The sequence below is a fragment of the Chiloscyllium plagiosum genome, unplaced genomic scaffold (assembly GCF_037043375.1).
Source record: "Chiloscyllium plagiosum isolate Xiang-an unplaced genomic scaffold, Cpla_swu_hap1 HiC_scaffold_5, whole genome shotgun sequence".
Lineage (NCBI taxonomy): Eukaryota > Metazoa > Chordata > Chondrichthyes > Orectolobiformes > Hemiscylliidae > Chiloscyllium > Chiloscyllium plagiosum.
This window is the reverse complement of record NW_028270143.1, coordinates 40,317,721-40,334,953: the sequence shown is the minus strand read 5'-3', so window position 1 is coordinate 40,334,953 and position 17,233 is coordinate 40,317,721. Positions and strand designations below refer to the sequence as shown.

The 17,233-nt window shown below is 43.2% G+C and overlaps 1 protein-coding gene across 1 annotated transcript in view; it reads left to right on the top strand.

Annotated features, from left to right (window-relative positions):
- The first annotated feature begins 2,139 nt into the window (after positions 1-2,139).
- The window catches only part of cunh7orf78 (chromosome unknown C7orf78 homolog), a 28,540-nt gene continuing 13,446 nt past the window's right edge, over positions 2,140-17,233 (top strand). The window contains exons 1-4 of the mRNA XM_087986837.1: positions 2,140-2,614; positions 9,105-9,189; positions 11,045-11,187; positions 12,323-12,400. Coding sequence (XP_087842963.1) covers positions 2,195-2,614; positions 9,105-9,189; positions 11,045-11,187; positions 12,323-12,400 — 726 coding nt within the window. The 5' untranslated portion in view covers positions 2,140-2,194. The remainder of the gene's footprint in view (positions 2,615-9,104; positions 9,190-11,044; positions 11,188-12,322; positions 12,401-17,233) is intronic.

Here is a 17,233-nt window from a genome sequence, read left to right as displayed (position 1 = left end):
ATCAGGCACTTGGTCTGACTAGAACCTGGGGATCTGTTTCCTTAAGTCCAAGGATAGATCCACCAGGTATCTGTTGAGACATAAGTTCCAGGGTTGGGCATGCTTTTCATGCAATTTGATAAGAGGAAGGATTGAATGTAATAGGAGTAGATGGAAGAGCAGTTAGTGGTGATGCATGAGCAGGAGAGGTGGTGATGTGAGTGAATAAGTAGCACTGAGGACAGGAAGGATAAGTAGTTTGTGAGGAAAAGTTGGGTGAAAGCCACTGAGTACACATGTGCATGCAGTACTGAGAGTATATGAGTCTTGGTAAAATGCAAATTCAAAGTAAGGGTTAGAATGAGTGGTGGCCCTGTGAGGTAGCAGCATGAATATTTAGTCTGCCTCAGCACAGAGATCATTGACTTTTCTCCTGCAATGTTGGATGTTCCACTTCAACCTGCACAGAACATTGATCTGGTCTGAAAATTGGTTTCTCAGTTGGCTTGGTCTCATATTGTAGCCTTCTATGGTGCATAGTTGGAAAAAAGCAGTTTTTGCCTTCACAACTCCCTCCACAAATACCTCACGTCCCTGTCCACAAAGTGGGGAGCAAACATTCCTTTCCTCAGTAAAAATAGCTGAGCAGCATAGAGTGAGGGGCAGGTCCTTAGATTACATTATTTACAGTGTGGAAACAGGCCCTTCGGCCCAACAAGTCCACACCAACCCACCAAAGCGCAACCCACCCAGACCCATTCCCCTACATTTACCCCTTCACCTAACACTACAGGCAATTTAGCATGGCCAATTCACCTAACCTGCACATTTTTGGACTGTGGGAGGAAACTGGAGCACACCCACAGGGAGAATGTGCAAACTCCACACAGAGAGTCGCCTGAGGCGGGAATTGAATCCGGGTCTCTGGCACTGTGAGGCAACAGTGCTAACCACTGTGCCACCATGCCACCACCGTCCTGGCTTACAGCATCTGAAATGGTGTGCTGTTGGTCTTTGAATAGGGTCCCGGTGGTGTGAACATTGGACAATGCCAACAGCGGTAAGTACTTCCAGTTCCCCAGCTACGTGATTCCTTGAGAAAGGCCACAGCAGCTCAGTTGGATAATTCATGAGGTGAAGAGCACAAGATTCTTTGGAGAAATGTCACACCAAGCCATGGCAGATGAAACGCCATGAATCTTAACAGAACAGTTGTAGTTGGAAAATGCTTCCCTTGGAGACATACTGATGTTGAAATTGATTGGTTGGGGGTAGGGGATGTGTAAATCAGGACTTTCCCCACTTTAGGGATGGTAATTTCAGAAGGTTCCATTTAAACCAGTATTGGGCTGGTGAAGCAGTCTGGCAGAAATTATTTCAGTTTCAGGATGGGCTGGAGGAGTGTCTGCCTACATTGATAGCCATTTCCAAACAACAGAGTTAGCACAGCTTGGTTTCACCATTCAGGATACTGAGGTTTGACAATAGAATGCTGTTTAAATTGCACAGTTTGGCAACCAGAAAGTGAGAAACACATTGTTTAAAGGCCACTACTCAACTGAGATTGTTCCGAATTTTGACCATGCCTTGGGGTTGAAAAACTTTATTCTTAATCCAGACAGCCCCACTCCCGCTCCACGTTACATTCTGTATTTCCATGAAAGGCTTACTGTTTCAAAGACCTCGGATTTCAGTGCTGCAGAATAACTTCCCTAGTTTGAGTCCTACTTTACATAAGCTGGCGGAATTGAGGCAAGGAATACTTACAAGAAGTCAGATTAACTGGGCAACTACAGAAGTGAGGCAGATCATCACAGCAGTACCCATCTAGGAACAGTGGGATCCATACACCCAGACCCTCAGAAATCCCATGCGTAGAAAACTTGGTGATCTTTGCATGAATCTAGTATCAAGTAATGTTAACCATAGTATTCACAGTATAACCACATAGCTGCACAATAGGGCTAGTTATGGGGTAATGCTGTTGCATATGTAAGGATATAATGTGAGTATTTCTGGAGGGAGTTTTCATGGAACATCTACAGCTAACAAAGTTCCAGTGAATATTTGGATATCCCTACTGCAATCTAACAACTTTTTTTTATTTACTCCTAACATCTCTTTCCTTTTAAAGTAGGATTTCATTGCTATCCTTCATTCTGCATGTGCTTATCCAAGGGAAGTCCGTGAACCAGGAGTGACAAACAGAGTGAAAATGGATCCGGAGATCACTTTATTTAGTGGACCTTCTTTTGGATTTTCACAAAAGAACAAATTTGCTGCAAGGCAGAGCTTGGCTGTGACGAGAGGGAAAACCAATGTTCACCCTAAACCAGTACCAGCCCCCAGTGTATGGAACAGGAAACCTCCAAATTTCAGCCCACAGTTCTACACATCCTCAACAATACTGGATGAGAACACGGCTCGGAAAAAAGTAAACATGTCAAAAGATTTCAAGAAAGTAGAAACGAGGACAAAAGTTAGATTTCCAGAAGTTGTTCCGAAGAAACAGATTTCAAATTTTGTCTGCAGGTTTAAAGTTCTCGATCCATTTGAAGCTAAAATTCTGTTTGTGAAAAATGGGAAGTATGCATCTGGTGTTTTTAAAGATTCAAAACCACATGATTTCAGACAGGTATTTATTATTTAATATTATTCCTTTTGTGCATGAAGAGACCGCTAACCTCTGGTCACAGGGATACACACTGGTTGCGTTTATGCAAGTATGCTTCTAAAGCATGAGAATGTTCAGAAATCCAGTTTAATTATCCGCTCCTGTAAGTGTTGTCTTATTTGATGTCCAGATCGATTGTTGTCTTCAGTCATCCATTTACCTTCTCATTGTGAGCTCTATTCTATGACACGTTTTTGGAAGTATCCAATTCCCAGCATTTTTGTAATGTTTTGTGACATTGCCAAGTCTGAAGCATTGCGAGGAGCTCCACACTCTATACCCTGATTGCCAACTTCCCAGAAATCAATCAGACTCAGTCTAGCAATGCACCACATCATTTGGCCCAGAATTGCACAACCAAGGCGGACAGCTTGACTTAGGAAATTAACTAGCACTCAAAAAACACCCAAGACAGCTTCCAGATAGCTCAATCTTCAATTGGGCAGGCCAGTGCAAGATGAAGTCAAGACCACTTTTCCTAAAAGCAGCGTATAAGTGAGCAAGGGGTGGCTGAATGCCAAGGTGGCTGCTTAAATTGACTGCCTCAGTTCTCCAGGACAATGTCCCATTTGTTTGTAATGTGACCTTTTAGACCCTGTATCATATAAAGATACTTAAGGTATATTTGTTCAATGGTGCCCATATGCCAAGAGAATCTTTTACATTTACTACTACTATGTTTAATACTACTAAAGTGAGGGGGAAAGATCTAAAAGAGACCTAAGGTGCAACCTTTTCATGCAGAGTGTAGTACGTGTATGGAATGAGCTGCCAGATGAAGTGGTGGCGGCTGGTACAATTGCAACATTTAAAAGGCATCTGGATAGGTATATGAATAGGAAGGATTCAGAGGGAAATGGGACTAGATTGGATTGGGATATCTGGTCAGCATGGACGAGTTGGACCTAAGGTTCTGCTTCTGTGCTGTACATCTCTAGCACTTAACTAGAACATTTTATTAACAAACACCTACAGGATCAAGAGTGTACTGACTGATCAAATATTCCAGTTGATCAAGTGGTCCACATAAACAATGTAAAACACACACAAAGTAATTGAAATGTAATGCAAGGGGTATACTCATCACTGTTTTACTTCAGTTATAGTAGAAGTCACTTAAATAATAATGCAACTTTGCCTTAAATGAAACTTACTGGCAGAGAGCCTTCTCACTCAACTGACTACTTGGATATCACAGTGATCGCAATTATACAGTAAACTTCTGGTGTTTCAGTCATATGGTGGCTTATCAAGGGTGCCGGTCATATTGTGCCAGTTAAAACAAAGTTTGCTGTGTTTCCGAAATTGCTATTTTGAACAGTCACTTACTATGGATAGTAGGCCAATGTAGTTACTTCTAACATATTGTTTCTCAAATTTTGACCAAGCTTATACATCAACATTCTCTTCAGACCCTTCATCATCACCAACCTCCTCCATGGCCTCAATACCTTTCACGGCAAAACTTGCAGCATTCCCATCCTCACACATCCCTTCTGTCCTCTCTGAAAACTCCCCAGTGTCAAACATGGCCATACCGCAAGATCTGAAAAGATATTGAGATCAAATAAAATAAAATTCTAAAAAAGCCTAATACTTCATACACGATATTATAAACAATGCTCCAATTCTTCAAAGTCCATTTAAACCTTTTAAATCTTAAGTGATTATTAATCGTAATAGCAAGCAAACTTCTGTTTATACCTGACATCAAAGTCAGCTAATCCTTTAAGAGCCTTGTCAGCTTTCAATCAAAATGTGAACTGAGAAACCACATTAAGACAATTCAAACATTTCGAAGTCAGCCAAGCATCCATAAAGATCCCTTAGAAAAGTGTCTGCAAACAGGTAATGAAGCTGCCAGAATAGGCCTTTTGATTTTACTGTCACTGACATCTGCAGCATGTTTTCTTTTCAACTTTAAAAGCTGTAGATTTCAATAACTTCACAGCATGATAATTATATCGACCTCACTCACTCTTCATAAGCATTTACATGTACTCTATAAATTTGTGACTTGCACACTGCTGCTTAAGATTTTTGCATCAGGCAAAAAATGATTTATTTGAACTTGGTATTGTGGGAGATCTCATTGTCTGGATGCTGTTCACCATGTTGAGAGCTCAGCAGAGTCTCCACAAAAAATGTGAGCTGTGGTTTCAAGTTAACATAATTGAACTTTGATCCTCACTTCTGACCTATCACTGCAAGCAATCACTAAACACTGAGAATAGTACTTATTTCCAAGAAAACCTTATCATTAAAACTTTCATCTGTGCATTCATTAACTTCAAACTTTAGCCTTTTGAAGCTTTCCTTACCAACCTTCTGAACCCCAACTGCATAAAATCCAATTCATCCAGAAATACATAGGCTCAATCCTATCTTGTAGGAAATCTCATTATCACATATCATTGACACTCCACCTCCTCTCCCAACATTAGTTTAGTGGAAGTAATTCCAACTACACTTTAACAAGCCTTTTTTTTTCCATCTTTCCACCATATTTTAAATTTTCTGACCTCTTATGTTTTGCTATTGCCTCCCTGTCACCAACAACCTTCTTATAAACTGTCACTTTCACACTTAATTGCATCCCCAGCCTTTCTCGTGCTGGGACGTCTGCATCTGTTATACCCCAGTTATACCCCTAACATATTTTTCTATGTTAGAATTTGGTGGAAATAATTTACCCAAAGTGGAACTGGTGGGTTGCAAACATCAACTGGCAGCTTGCTAATCAGAACTTTAAATATTGGGAAAGTGACAGCTGCAGATACTGGCGATGAGTGTGGTTAGTGTGGTGCTGGAAAGGCACAGCAGGTCAGGCAGCATCCAAAGAGCAGGAAAATCTAAGTTTCAGGCAAAAGCCGTCCATCAGGAAACCAGTGGACAAGGAGGAATGCAGTGGTAGTTTGGTGGATTGTCCTCTACACCGATGAAACCAGGTGCCAACTTGAAGACATTTCCTCCTACTGCCCCCTTGACTGTGACCTCACCTCCCATCACTAAACCATCATCACCCAGACCGTACACAACCTCATCACCTCAGGGGATCTCCCACCCCATAGTTTCTAATCTCATAATCCGAGAACCCAGCACCACCTGGTTCTACCTCCTACCCAAGATCCACAAGCCTAACCACCCTGGTCAACTCAGCGTCCCGGCCTGCTCCTGCCCCACTGAACTCATCTCCACATATCTCGATACTGTCCTAGCCCCCCTGGTCCAGAAACTCCCACATACATTTGGGACACCACCCACATCCTCCACCTCCTCCAAGACTTTTGTTTCCCTGACCCCTAATGCCCCATTTTCACCATGGGATCCAGTCCCTCTACACCTCCATCCGCCATGATGAGGGCCTCCAAGCCTTCCATTTCTTCCTCTCCTGGCGTCCCCACCAGTAGCCTTCCACTGACACTCTCATTTGTTTGGCTGAACTGTCCTCACCCTCAATAATTTCTCCTTTGAATCCTCCACTTCCTCCAGATGAAAGGGGTAGCCATAGGCACCCGCATGGGCCCCTGCTATGCCTGTGTGTTTGTTGGCTACGTAGAACAGTCCATCTTCCATAGATACACTGGCACCATTCTCTACCTTTTCCTCCGTTACATTGATGACTGTATCGGTGCCACCTCATGCTCCCGTGATGAGGTTAAACAGTTCATCAACTTCACCAACACATTCCACCCCGACCTTAAATTCACCTGGACCATCTCTGACACCTCCCTCCCTTCCTGGACCTCTCCATCTCCATCAACAGGGACCAACTCAATACTGACATCTTTTACAAACCCACCTACTCACACAGCTACCTGGACTGCACCTCCTCCCATCCTGCCTCCTGTAAAAATGCTATCCCTTATTCCCAATTCCTCTGCCTCCACTGCATCTGCTTCCAGGAGGACCAGTTCCACCACAGAACACACCAAATGGTCTCCTTCTTTAAAGACCGCAACGTCTCCTCCCATATGGTTGATGATGCCCTCCAGCGCATCTCATCCATGCCCTGCACCTCTGCTATCAAACCCCACCCCTCCAACCACAACAAGGACAGACCCCTCTGGTCCTCATCTTCCACTGCACTAACCTCCGTATACACCACATCATCCTTCGCCAATTACGCCACCTAGAAATGGACCCCACGCCAGAGATATATTTCCATTCCCACTCCTATCTGCTTTCTGTGAAGACCATTCCCTCTGTGACTCCTCGTCAGGTCCACCCCCACCCCCCACCCCACACCACCCTCCAGCCTCCTCTCCCGGCATCCTCCTTTGCCACCACAGGATTGCAAAACCTGCACCCACACCTCCCCCCACAACTCCAAAGCAGCCTTCTAACATCCATCAAAATTTCACCTGCATTTCCACACAGGTCATTTACTGTATCCATTGCTCCCTTTGCGGTCTCCTCGACATGGGGGAGACAGGACGCCTCCTCGCACAGCTCTTCAGAGAACATCTCCAGTATGAACCAACTCCACTGCTCCATTGCCGAACACTTCAACTCCCCCTCCCACTCTGCTAAGGACATGCATGTCCTGGGCCACCTCCATCGCCAGTCCCTAACCACTCAACACTGAAGGAAGAATGGCTCATCTTCCACCTCGGGACCCTCCAACCCCATGGCATTAATGTGGATTTCACCAGTTTCCTCATTTCCCTTCCTCCCACCTTATCCCAGATCCAACCTTCCAACTCGGCACTGCCTCATGTCCTCCCCTACCTGTCCATCTTCCTTCCCACCTATCTGCTCCATCCTCCCCTCTGGTAATCACCATTACCCCCACCTCCATCCACCTATCGCATTCTCAGCTACCTACCCCCCAACCCCACCCTCATCCCATTTATCGCTCCAACCCCTAGGCTCCCAGCTTCATTCCTGATGAAGAACTTTATCCATGTCGGACTGCTCAAAAAGTAAGCCGGCTGTTAGTAACTCATAGGTCAGAAGCCAAAGCAGAAGGTGACCAGACTAGGGAGAATCTGGTTACCACTGAAAGTAAAATGGTTGCTTAATTTTCAGAATGTTTCCACCAGGTGTCCCTTGAAACTTGTTCTGTTAAATCACAGAAGACAAGAACATCTATGTGTATTGTGTCGCTAACTTAACATAGACTCTGCAAATCTTCAATACTTACTTGTCAAGTTTGCATCAGAATACGGAAACTGAAGTTAGGGCCTTAATCTTCGTATTGACGGTGCCAATGCACATTTCATGTAGGAATTCTATAGGAATTACTGACTGTACTTTTTTGACCATGACAGTACCATGCAGGCAGAGAGTCATAGAGGTGTACAGAATGGAAACAGACCCTTTGGTCCAACCTGTCCATGCCAACCAGATATCCCAACCCAATCTAGTCCCACCTGCCAGCACCCGGCCCATATCCCTCCAAACCCTTCCTATTCATATACCCATCCAAATGTCTCTTAAATGTTGCAATTGTACCAGCCTCCACCACTTCCTCTGGCAGCTCATTCCATACACATACTGCCCTCTGTGTGAAAAGGTTACCCCTTAGGTTTCTTTTATATCTTTACCCTCTCACCCTAAACCTATGCCCTCTAGTTCTGGACTCCCTGACCCCAGGGAAAAGTCTTTGTCTATTTATCCTATCCATGCCCCTCATAATTTTGTAAACCTCTATAAGGTTTATAGAAGGTTTATAAGATTTATATAAGGTTTATAACCTCCGACGCTCCAGGGAAAACAGCCCCAGCCTGTTCAGCCTATCCCTATAGCTCAAATCCTCCAATCCTGGCAACAACTTTGTAAATCTTTTCTGAACCCTTTCAAGTTTCACAACATCTTTCCGATAGAAAGGAGACCAGAATTGCACACAATATTCCAACAGTGGCCTAACCAATGTCCTGTACAGCCGCAACATGACCTCCCAACTCCTGTACTCAATACTCTGACCAATAAAGGAAAGCATACCAGGAGTAAGAAATTGTGACTAAAGGTCATCTCTCTATAACCTTAATTTTCCATTAAAGAAAGGTATGAAATTAAGGTGAATTTCTACTCCCAGAAGTTTAAAGTACATCACATTTGGTCCTCAAATTCTGTGCAAGTTCTTTTCCATCCTAAACTAATCTCAATGTCTGATCTTTCCCCATTATCCTATATCCTCTTCTACCTCAAGTATTTATCCACTTTCACTAAATGGTTCAAAAACAACTGAAAGTGACAACTCATTCCAACCATATCAAAGAGATCAGGATCTCCCCGCTGGTGGAATACAGATGTAAGCTCATATTTGTAAACATAAGCTGCAGTTCCAGATCCTGCCATTGTGCTGCATCATTTGGCATTAATTTTTACATTGATCTTATATTTCACATTGTAGAAGCATACAAAGGCTGCCATGGTTATAAAGTATGTTTATTTCTACAAACTGCATGCAATGGTTATAATACCTGTCTTTCCCTTCTGTCATTAGTATGAGACCAATATTCCAGACTTCGTGACCAAATTTGACAGAGACATTCTCAACCTGAAGTTTGAATCAAAGAATGTAAACATAGGTATAATAATTATTCTGAATTAGTAAATTAACCCATTGAAAGAAATGATTTGCAGAACAAATATTTTAGATTGTTCCTCATCTTAAGTTGAAAAAAATTGTCTATGATGTTTATGAATATGTTTCATGGTTTAAAAGTAGATTAGCAGGTAAACAAACAAGTGTATCAATAAGGAGGTTGGATAATGACCTCTATTTTTGAAAGATTTAATGGAGTCCAATATTCATGATTAGTTTTGAAGATCATGACTAAAGTTTGGTATTGATAATATTCAGTTACAATCACAAATAGGAATACTTACTTTGATAGAAGTCAGATACACAGTAAACAATTAATAACTATAGTTAAATATACAGTAGATGGTGCACTATGTCAAGTTACACATGTAGATTTGATTGTATAAATGTAGGTATTTTTAACACAATAATGAATAGGATACTGACACTTACCCAAACTTACATAAATGTGTTAACCAACCTTATATCATTTCTTCAATACCCAAGTTGCTTCACCAATCTTAAACTAATATTTCCACCAATCACATCTTGACTTACCTTAATTGAAGCCTGCAGCTACGCATTCTAATTCAGATTAATTTTAACAAAGCACTGTTTACATTTTCATATTTGTTTTCTTAAAATCAATTGTTTCCTGCTGTGAACTATCTATTCCTTGATCAGAATTGTTTGAAACTATCTTTCAACTATTGAGCTCCCTTCCTTTCTCCAGTTCTTTGTAAGCTATGCTTCATAAAAGCTTCTATTATTTCATCACATTGCTGCAGTTGATGCTGAAAAGTATCCTTACTGCTAAAAACTTCTCCTTGTGTGTTTTTCCCAGGTGGTCATGGCTGGTACCTTATGGTATTTGCCACCTCTACCAGTATGTGAAAGTAGATGAAGGTTGTCAAAATAATTCATTGTCACCAATCCTCTTTTGTTGTTGCTTTTCCTTCGCCCTACCTAATGATTCATTGTGGAGGATTCACCACTGTAGGATATCTATAAATGCGACACTTCTCAGATAATAAGAAGGTTTATTGCATGATAACAGTAAGTATAGTTACATTTAGTCAGGTATTATTACTAGGACTTTGGGAGCTGGTGCAGATATGTCTACTCCCTGTATAAAAAAAAAATTGGAATAGGATTTCTTGTCTCTCCCCCCCGACTGTATGCTGTATCAGTAGAATGGTTGCAGCCAGTGTAACATGAACATTTACTCCTTCAAAACCAGTATCTTATACAACACACCTGACACTTCCCCTGCCATCTTTTATGATGTTTTGCAGGCCTAAGCTGACTGGCTGCCAGCAAACATGAAAAACTTGCAAATATTCTCTATGACTCTATCAGGTGGGACTAGATTGGGTTGGGATAACTGGTCGGCATGGACGGGTTGGACCGAAGGGTCTGTTTCCATGCTGTACATCTCTATGACTCTATTAAAGACTGAAAAGCTTGAATGTATATATTTCTTTCAAAAACACCCAGATATCTCAAAGCAGCCCATGAGGTACTTCTGAAGTGTAGTCTTTTTGGTAACGTAGGAAATGTGACAAGCAATTTGTGCAAATCAGGTTCACAAAAACTGCAACAGTAATGACCAGATAATCTGCAGGTGTCATGTAGCTTGATGGATAAATATTGACGAGGACACTGGGGATAGATTGCTCATTCCCAGTTGAAATAGTGCTGTGGAGTGTTTTATATCAATCTGCAAGGGCAAACCAAGTCTCGGTTTAACATCTCATCAGAAAGCATTAACAATGCACATGAGCAATATTAGAGAAGATCTATTGGTTTGACGACAGATGAATCACATTAACTAAATAATGCTTCATTTCTTTTCTTAGTTCATGATCTTCTTCAAGAATCCAAACAGATTAAGGATGCAAGATCTCAAAGCTTTATTACTCACAAACCTCAGGAACGTAAATGGGACTCTGAACTCATCTTGAGGAAACAATCCTGGCCACAAAAGTCAGCTTCCTATACGGTTAGCATTTAACAATTTCAGGCAATCACATATCACGTTCCTAATATCTGGGGCTTAGTTCTAAACACCCAACCATGATGGTGGGCAAAGTGGCAAGTGGAGGCTCTAAATCACATTAGTGCCTGATGCTCAAGGAGAGTTTGTTTCTTTCTTTTACAATATTAAACGTATGCGAATTGTTGATTGGCTGTAACTCCTATTTACTTCTTGAGCTAGCTTCACCATGGGCAGGCGAAGGAGGCAGCTTGTGAATTCACTACAACCATTCAGCCAACTCAATCCTTTCACATGTTCATTGTAGCCTGGAGCTATGGACGGTGGCGGTAAAGGCTCCAATTTCTTTCCATCACATATCTCTCACTCTCACCACCTGACATTGGTCTAAACTAGAGGCATTTGTAATTTGGTATTAACTGTCCTCCTCCACTATCAAGCTCTTGAGAGGGCATTGAACCCAGAGCTTCTGTTTCAGAGGCAAAACACCACCCACTATCTCAATGACCTACTCTTTGAGGAAATTTATGATGAGCTGGACCACTCAGGATGGTGGGAGGACCACTGAGGCTGGAGGGTCAACAAAATGTCCCACAGTTCTGAGAGGCTGGCAGCCCCACCATCAGAGGTAGGAAGGAAAAAGGAGTTGACTCATGATTGAGATATCGTCTGAGATGTTTACAATCTGGAATGCAAACTGACCACAGCTGTAAGACTACTGTCACGGGAGATACCACTCACCAGAGTCACAGGTATGGTCATATTGGGATCATAACTATTGGAGGGTGTCTGAGACGGTGGAAGGAGTTTTTCTTTCCCTCTGGGCGGTTGTTTATAACACTGATCCATGTTTCAACCTCAGTCAGCTGACAATTTCCAGTTGGTACAATCAGAATTGGCTTAATAGATCACTAATGATGTTCAATTAGCTACCCACCACCGATGAGTAGGTGGCCACTCCCATCTCAAACTATCACAGTCAAAACTTCCCAGAGCAAATGTACTGCATCTGTTTCTAACTCAATGGCCATTTATAACCTCAGCCCATGGCGTTTGAGGTGAAACTTTAAAAGTAACATGAATGCAATTATTCAGTGTTTCTGTTCAGTAAAAAATATATATCATTTTAATTCATTTCCAGAGACATAGAAGGGGTCGGGGTGCATACACTGCCCTCATGGACCGAGTGGAAGAAAAACTTACAAAGCTTTGGCAAAAGGTTGGTGAATGGAGGGAATAAGCAGCAAATATCGTAATTGCATTCTTCTACAATGATGAACTTATATATAGTAATGAGTCAAAACAAACAAAATGTTCAGATTCACCCTCATAAGGTACAGTAATATTATTACATATTTTGCCTAAAATATTTAGAAATGTAAATTAACATAATTTAAGAAGAAAGCATATGTCAGGTATAGACAGGATAGATTGAGTGAATCCTTAGAAGAGAATAAAGGAAGTAGGACTATACTTAAGTGGGAAATCAGGAGGGCAAAAAGGGGACATATGATAGCTTTGGCAAATAGAATTAAGGAGAATCCAAAGGGGTTTTACAAATATATTAAGGACAAAAGGGTAACTAGGGAGAGAATAGGGCCCCTCAAAGATCAGCAAGGCAGCCTTTGTATGGAGTCGTAGAAAATGGGGGAGATACTAAATGAGTATTTTGCATCAGTATTTACTGTGGGAAAAAATATGGAAGATATAGAATGTAGGGAAATAGATGGTGACACCTTGAAAAATGTCCATATTACAGAGAAGGAAGTGTTTGATGTCTTGAAATGCATAAAGGTGGATAAATTACCAGGACGGGGTCAGGTATACCCTAGAACTCTGTGGGAAGCTAGAGGAGTGATTGCTGGTCCTCTTGCTGTGATATTTGTATAATCTATAGTCACAGGTGTGGTGCCAGAAGACTGGAGGTTGGCTAACGTGGTGCCACTCTTTTAGAAGGGTGGTAAGGACAAGCCAGGCAACTATAGACGAGTGAGCCTGATGTCGGTGGTGGGCAAGTTGTTGGAGGGAATCCTGAAGGACAGGATGTACATGTATTTGGAAAGGCAAAGACTGATTAGGGATAGTCAACATGGCTTTGTGCATGGGAAATCATGTCTCACAAACTTGATTGAGTTTTTTGAAGATGTAATAAAGAGGAGTGATGAGGTTAGAGCAGTAGACATGATCTATATGGACTTCAGTAAGGCATTCGACAAGGTTCCCTATGGGACACTGATTCGCAAAGTTAGATCTCAGGGAATACAGGGAGAACTAACCATTTGGATCCAGAACTGGCTCAAAGGTAGAAGACAGAGGGTGGCGGTGGAGGGTTGTTTTTCAGACTGGAGGCCTGTGACCTGTGGAGTGCCACAAGGATCGGTGCTGGTCCCTCTACTTTTTGTCATTAATATACATGATTTGGATGCAAATATCAGAGGTATGGTTAGTAAGTTTGCAGATGACACCAAAATCAGAGGTATAGTGGACAGCGAAGAAGGTTACCTCAGATTACAACAGGATCTTGACCAGATGGGCCAATGGGCCGAGAAGTGGCAGGTGAAATTTAATTCAGATAAATGCGAGGTGCTGCATTTTGGGAAAGCAAATCTTAGCAGGACTTAGACACTTAATGGTAAGGTCCCAGGGAGTGTTGCTGAACAAAGAGACCTTGGAGTGCAGGTTCATAGCTCCTTGAAAGTGGAGTCGCAGGTAGATAGGATAGTGAAAGAGGCATTTGGTATGCTTTCTTTTATTGGTCAGAGTATTGAGTACAGGAGTTGGGAGGTCATGTTGCAACTGTACAGGACATTGGTTAGGCCGCCGTTGGAATATTGCCTGCAATTCTGGTCTCCTTCCTATCAGAAAGATGTTGTGAAACTTGAAAGGGTTCAGAAAAGATTTACAAGGATGTTGCCAGGGTTGGAGGATCTGAGCTACAGGGAGAGGCTGAACAGGCTGGGACTGTTTTCCCTGGAGCGTCGGAGCCTGAGGGGTGACCTTATAGAGGATTACAAAATTATGAGGGGCGTGGATAGGATAAATAGGCAAAGTCTTTTCCCTGGGGTCGGGGAGTCCAGAACTAGAGGGCATAGGTTTAGGGTGAAAGGGGAAAAATATAAAAGAGACCTAAGGGGCAGCTTTTTCACACAGAGGGTGGTACGTGTATGGAATGAGCTGCCAGAGGATGTGGTGGAGGCTGGTACAATTGCAACATTTTAGAGGCATTTGGATGGGTATATGAATGGGAAGGGTTTGGAGGGATATGGGCCGGGTGCTGGCAGGTGGGACAAGATTGGGTTGGGATATCTGGTTGGCATGGACGGGTTGGACCGAAAGATCTGTTTCCATGCTGTACATCTTTATGACTCTATGACTCTATTTGACCTTGTGTTGAAGCTTGAGATTGATCTGAAGGCTACAGAGTATGAACACTTAATTTCTAAATATAAACACAGGTACACAATCCTTTATCCAAAACCCTCGGGGCCAACTGTGACTCACTGGTTAGCACTATTGCCTCACAGCGCCAGGGACCCAGGTTCGATTCCAGCCTTGGGTGACTGTCTGTGTGGAGTTTGCACATTCTCCCTGTGTCTGAATGGGTTTCCTCCGGGTGCTCCGGTTTCCTCACACAATTCAAAGGTGTGCAGGTTAGGTGAATTGGCCATTGTAAAATTGCCCATAGCTTTAGGTGTATTCGTCAGAGGGAAAATGGCTCTGGATGGGTTACTCTTCGGAGGTTCGGTGTGGACTTGTTGGGCCGAAGGGCCTGTTTCCACACTGTAGGGAATCTAATCTTAAAAAAAAAACTGGTTTTCAGAATTCAGAATTTTTCGGATTTCAGATAAAGGATTGTGTACCTGTACAAAATAATTGAGGAAGATGGAGATCTGTCAGTGGTGAGTCGGAGAATACAAAAACCGTGCACCATGGTGGCCTGGTTCAGGAGGCAAGTTTAGGAACATGAGGTGAGGAAACTCATTAGTGTTCATGTAGAGAAACCCTCAACAAAACAATTGCCAAAATAAACTCTGCCAATTTCCAGTAAAATTCAGCCCTCAGTATAAGACAGCACTGAGGAAGTGATGTCAGGTCATTTGATATCAGTTGTGGGAGGAATTCCTCCAACTCAGTCATACACAGATTTCTCTTGACACTAAATATACATTATATTTATTTCAATAAACAGTTTTGGTTACTAAGACATTGTCCTAGGCCATCTCCAAGCTCACCTACAACAGGAAACACAACGCTCCATTTGTATACAGAAGATTCCACAAATAATCTATTTTGGCGATGCTGGTTTAGGGGTAAATATTGACCAAAACATCAGGGTATTTTCAGTGGTTCAATTGGTAGCACGCTCATCTGTGTAAGAATGTTGTGGACTCAAGTCCTACATCAAGAATCAAGAAGAAGCATCTAGATTGATACTGCAGTGACGTTTTGAGGGAATACTACCTTGTTTGAAGCATCAACTCTTGGACCAGATGTTTAATGGAGGCCCAATTGCCACAAAGAGTGCAAAGAATCACGTAACCTTCTGAAGAAGAGCAGGCGAGTTATTGTTGATGTTCGGGCCAATATTTATCTTTCATTCCTAAAACACATCATCTTGCTGTTGTCACAGAATCTGTGGGACCTCATTGTGTGAAATATGGCTGTTGTGACTGCACTCCAAAGGTACTTTATTGGCTTTTGAGTGCTTTGCAGTATCCTGAGATTGTAGAAAATTCCCAAATTAAGCCAGTCCATTTTGCTTTAAACAGTGCCATGGGATCTTTAATACCCACCCACAAAGGCAGACACACAGGCTGGGATTCCCCAATGATTTGAATAAGTGTGGGATGAACGGTTTAGGTTGTGCTAACAGGCCACTCCCGCTGATGAGATAACTCAATGTGTGTTTCTTACCATGTCAAGTGCCTAAATGAGATACACCAGGTCACCTGAAGCTGCTGACCAAAGAGAGGCTGGCAGCCCCTGGATATTAAGAGCTGCCAGTCAAGGCCTACTCTGGAGGAGGATGCTTTTATCATCGACAGCCATGAATGAGGTCTGGAAGGTGGCTAATGTGGGCCATTATTTAAGAAAGGTACTGAGGAAAAGTCCAGGAACTGTAGATTGGTGAGCCTGATGTCAGTGGTGGGTAAATTATTGGAAGGCATTCTGAGAGATAGGATTTACATACATTTGGAAAGGCAAGGACTGATTTGAGACTGATTTAAAAACAATGACTGCAGATGTTGGAAACCAGATTCTGGATTAGTGGTGCTGGAAGTGCACAGCAGTTCAGGCAGCATCCGAGGAGCAGTAAAATCGATGTTTTGGGCAATAGCCCTTCATCAGGAATACAGGCAGAGAGCCTGAAGGGTGGAGAGATAAGTGAGAGGAGGGTGGGGGTGGGGAGAAAGTAGCATAGAGTGCAATAGGTGAGTGGAGGAGGGGGTGAATGTGATAGGTCGGGGAGGGAGGGTGGGGTGGATAGGTGGAAAAGGAGATAGGCAGGTAGGACAAGTCATGGGGACAGTGCTGAGCTGGAAGCTTGGAACTGGGGTGAGGTGCGGGAAGGGGAAATGAGGAAACTGCTGAAGTCCACATTGATGCCCTGGGGCTGAAGTGTTCCGAGGCGGAAGATGAGGCGTTCTTCCTCCAAGCGTCTGGTGGTGAGGGAGCGGCGGTGAAGGAGGCCCAGGACCTCCATGTCCTCGGCAGAGTGGGAGGGAGAGTTGAAATGTTGGGCCACAGGGCGGTGTGGTTGATTCAACCCCAGGGCATCAATCTGGACCTCAACAGTTTCCTTACTTCCCCCTCCCCCACCTCACCCCAGCCCCAAACCTCCAGCTCAGCACTGTCCCCACGACTCGCCCCACCTGCCTATCTTCCCATCCACCCATCCACTCCACCCTCCCTCCAACCCCCGACCCACCACCTCCACCCCTTCCCCCACTCACCCACCACACTTTATGCCACCCTCTCCCCACCCCCACCCTCCTCCCATCCATCTCTCCACCCTTCAGGCTTTCTGCCTGGACTCTTGACGAAGGGCCCT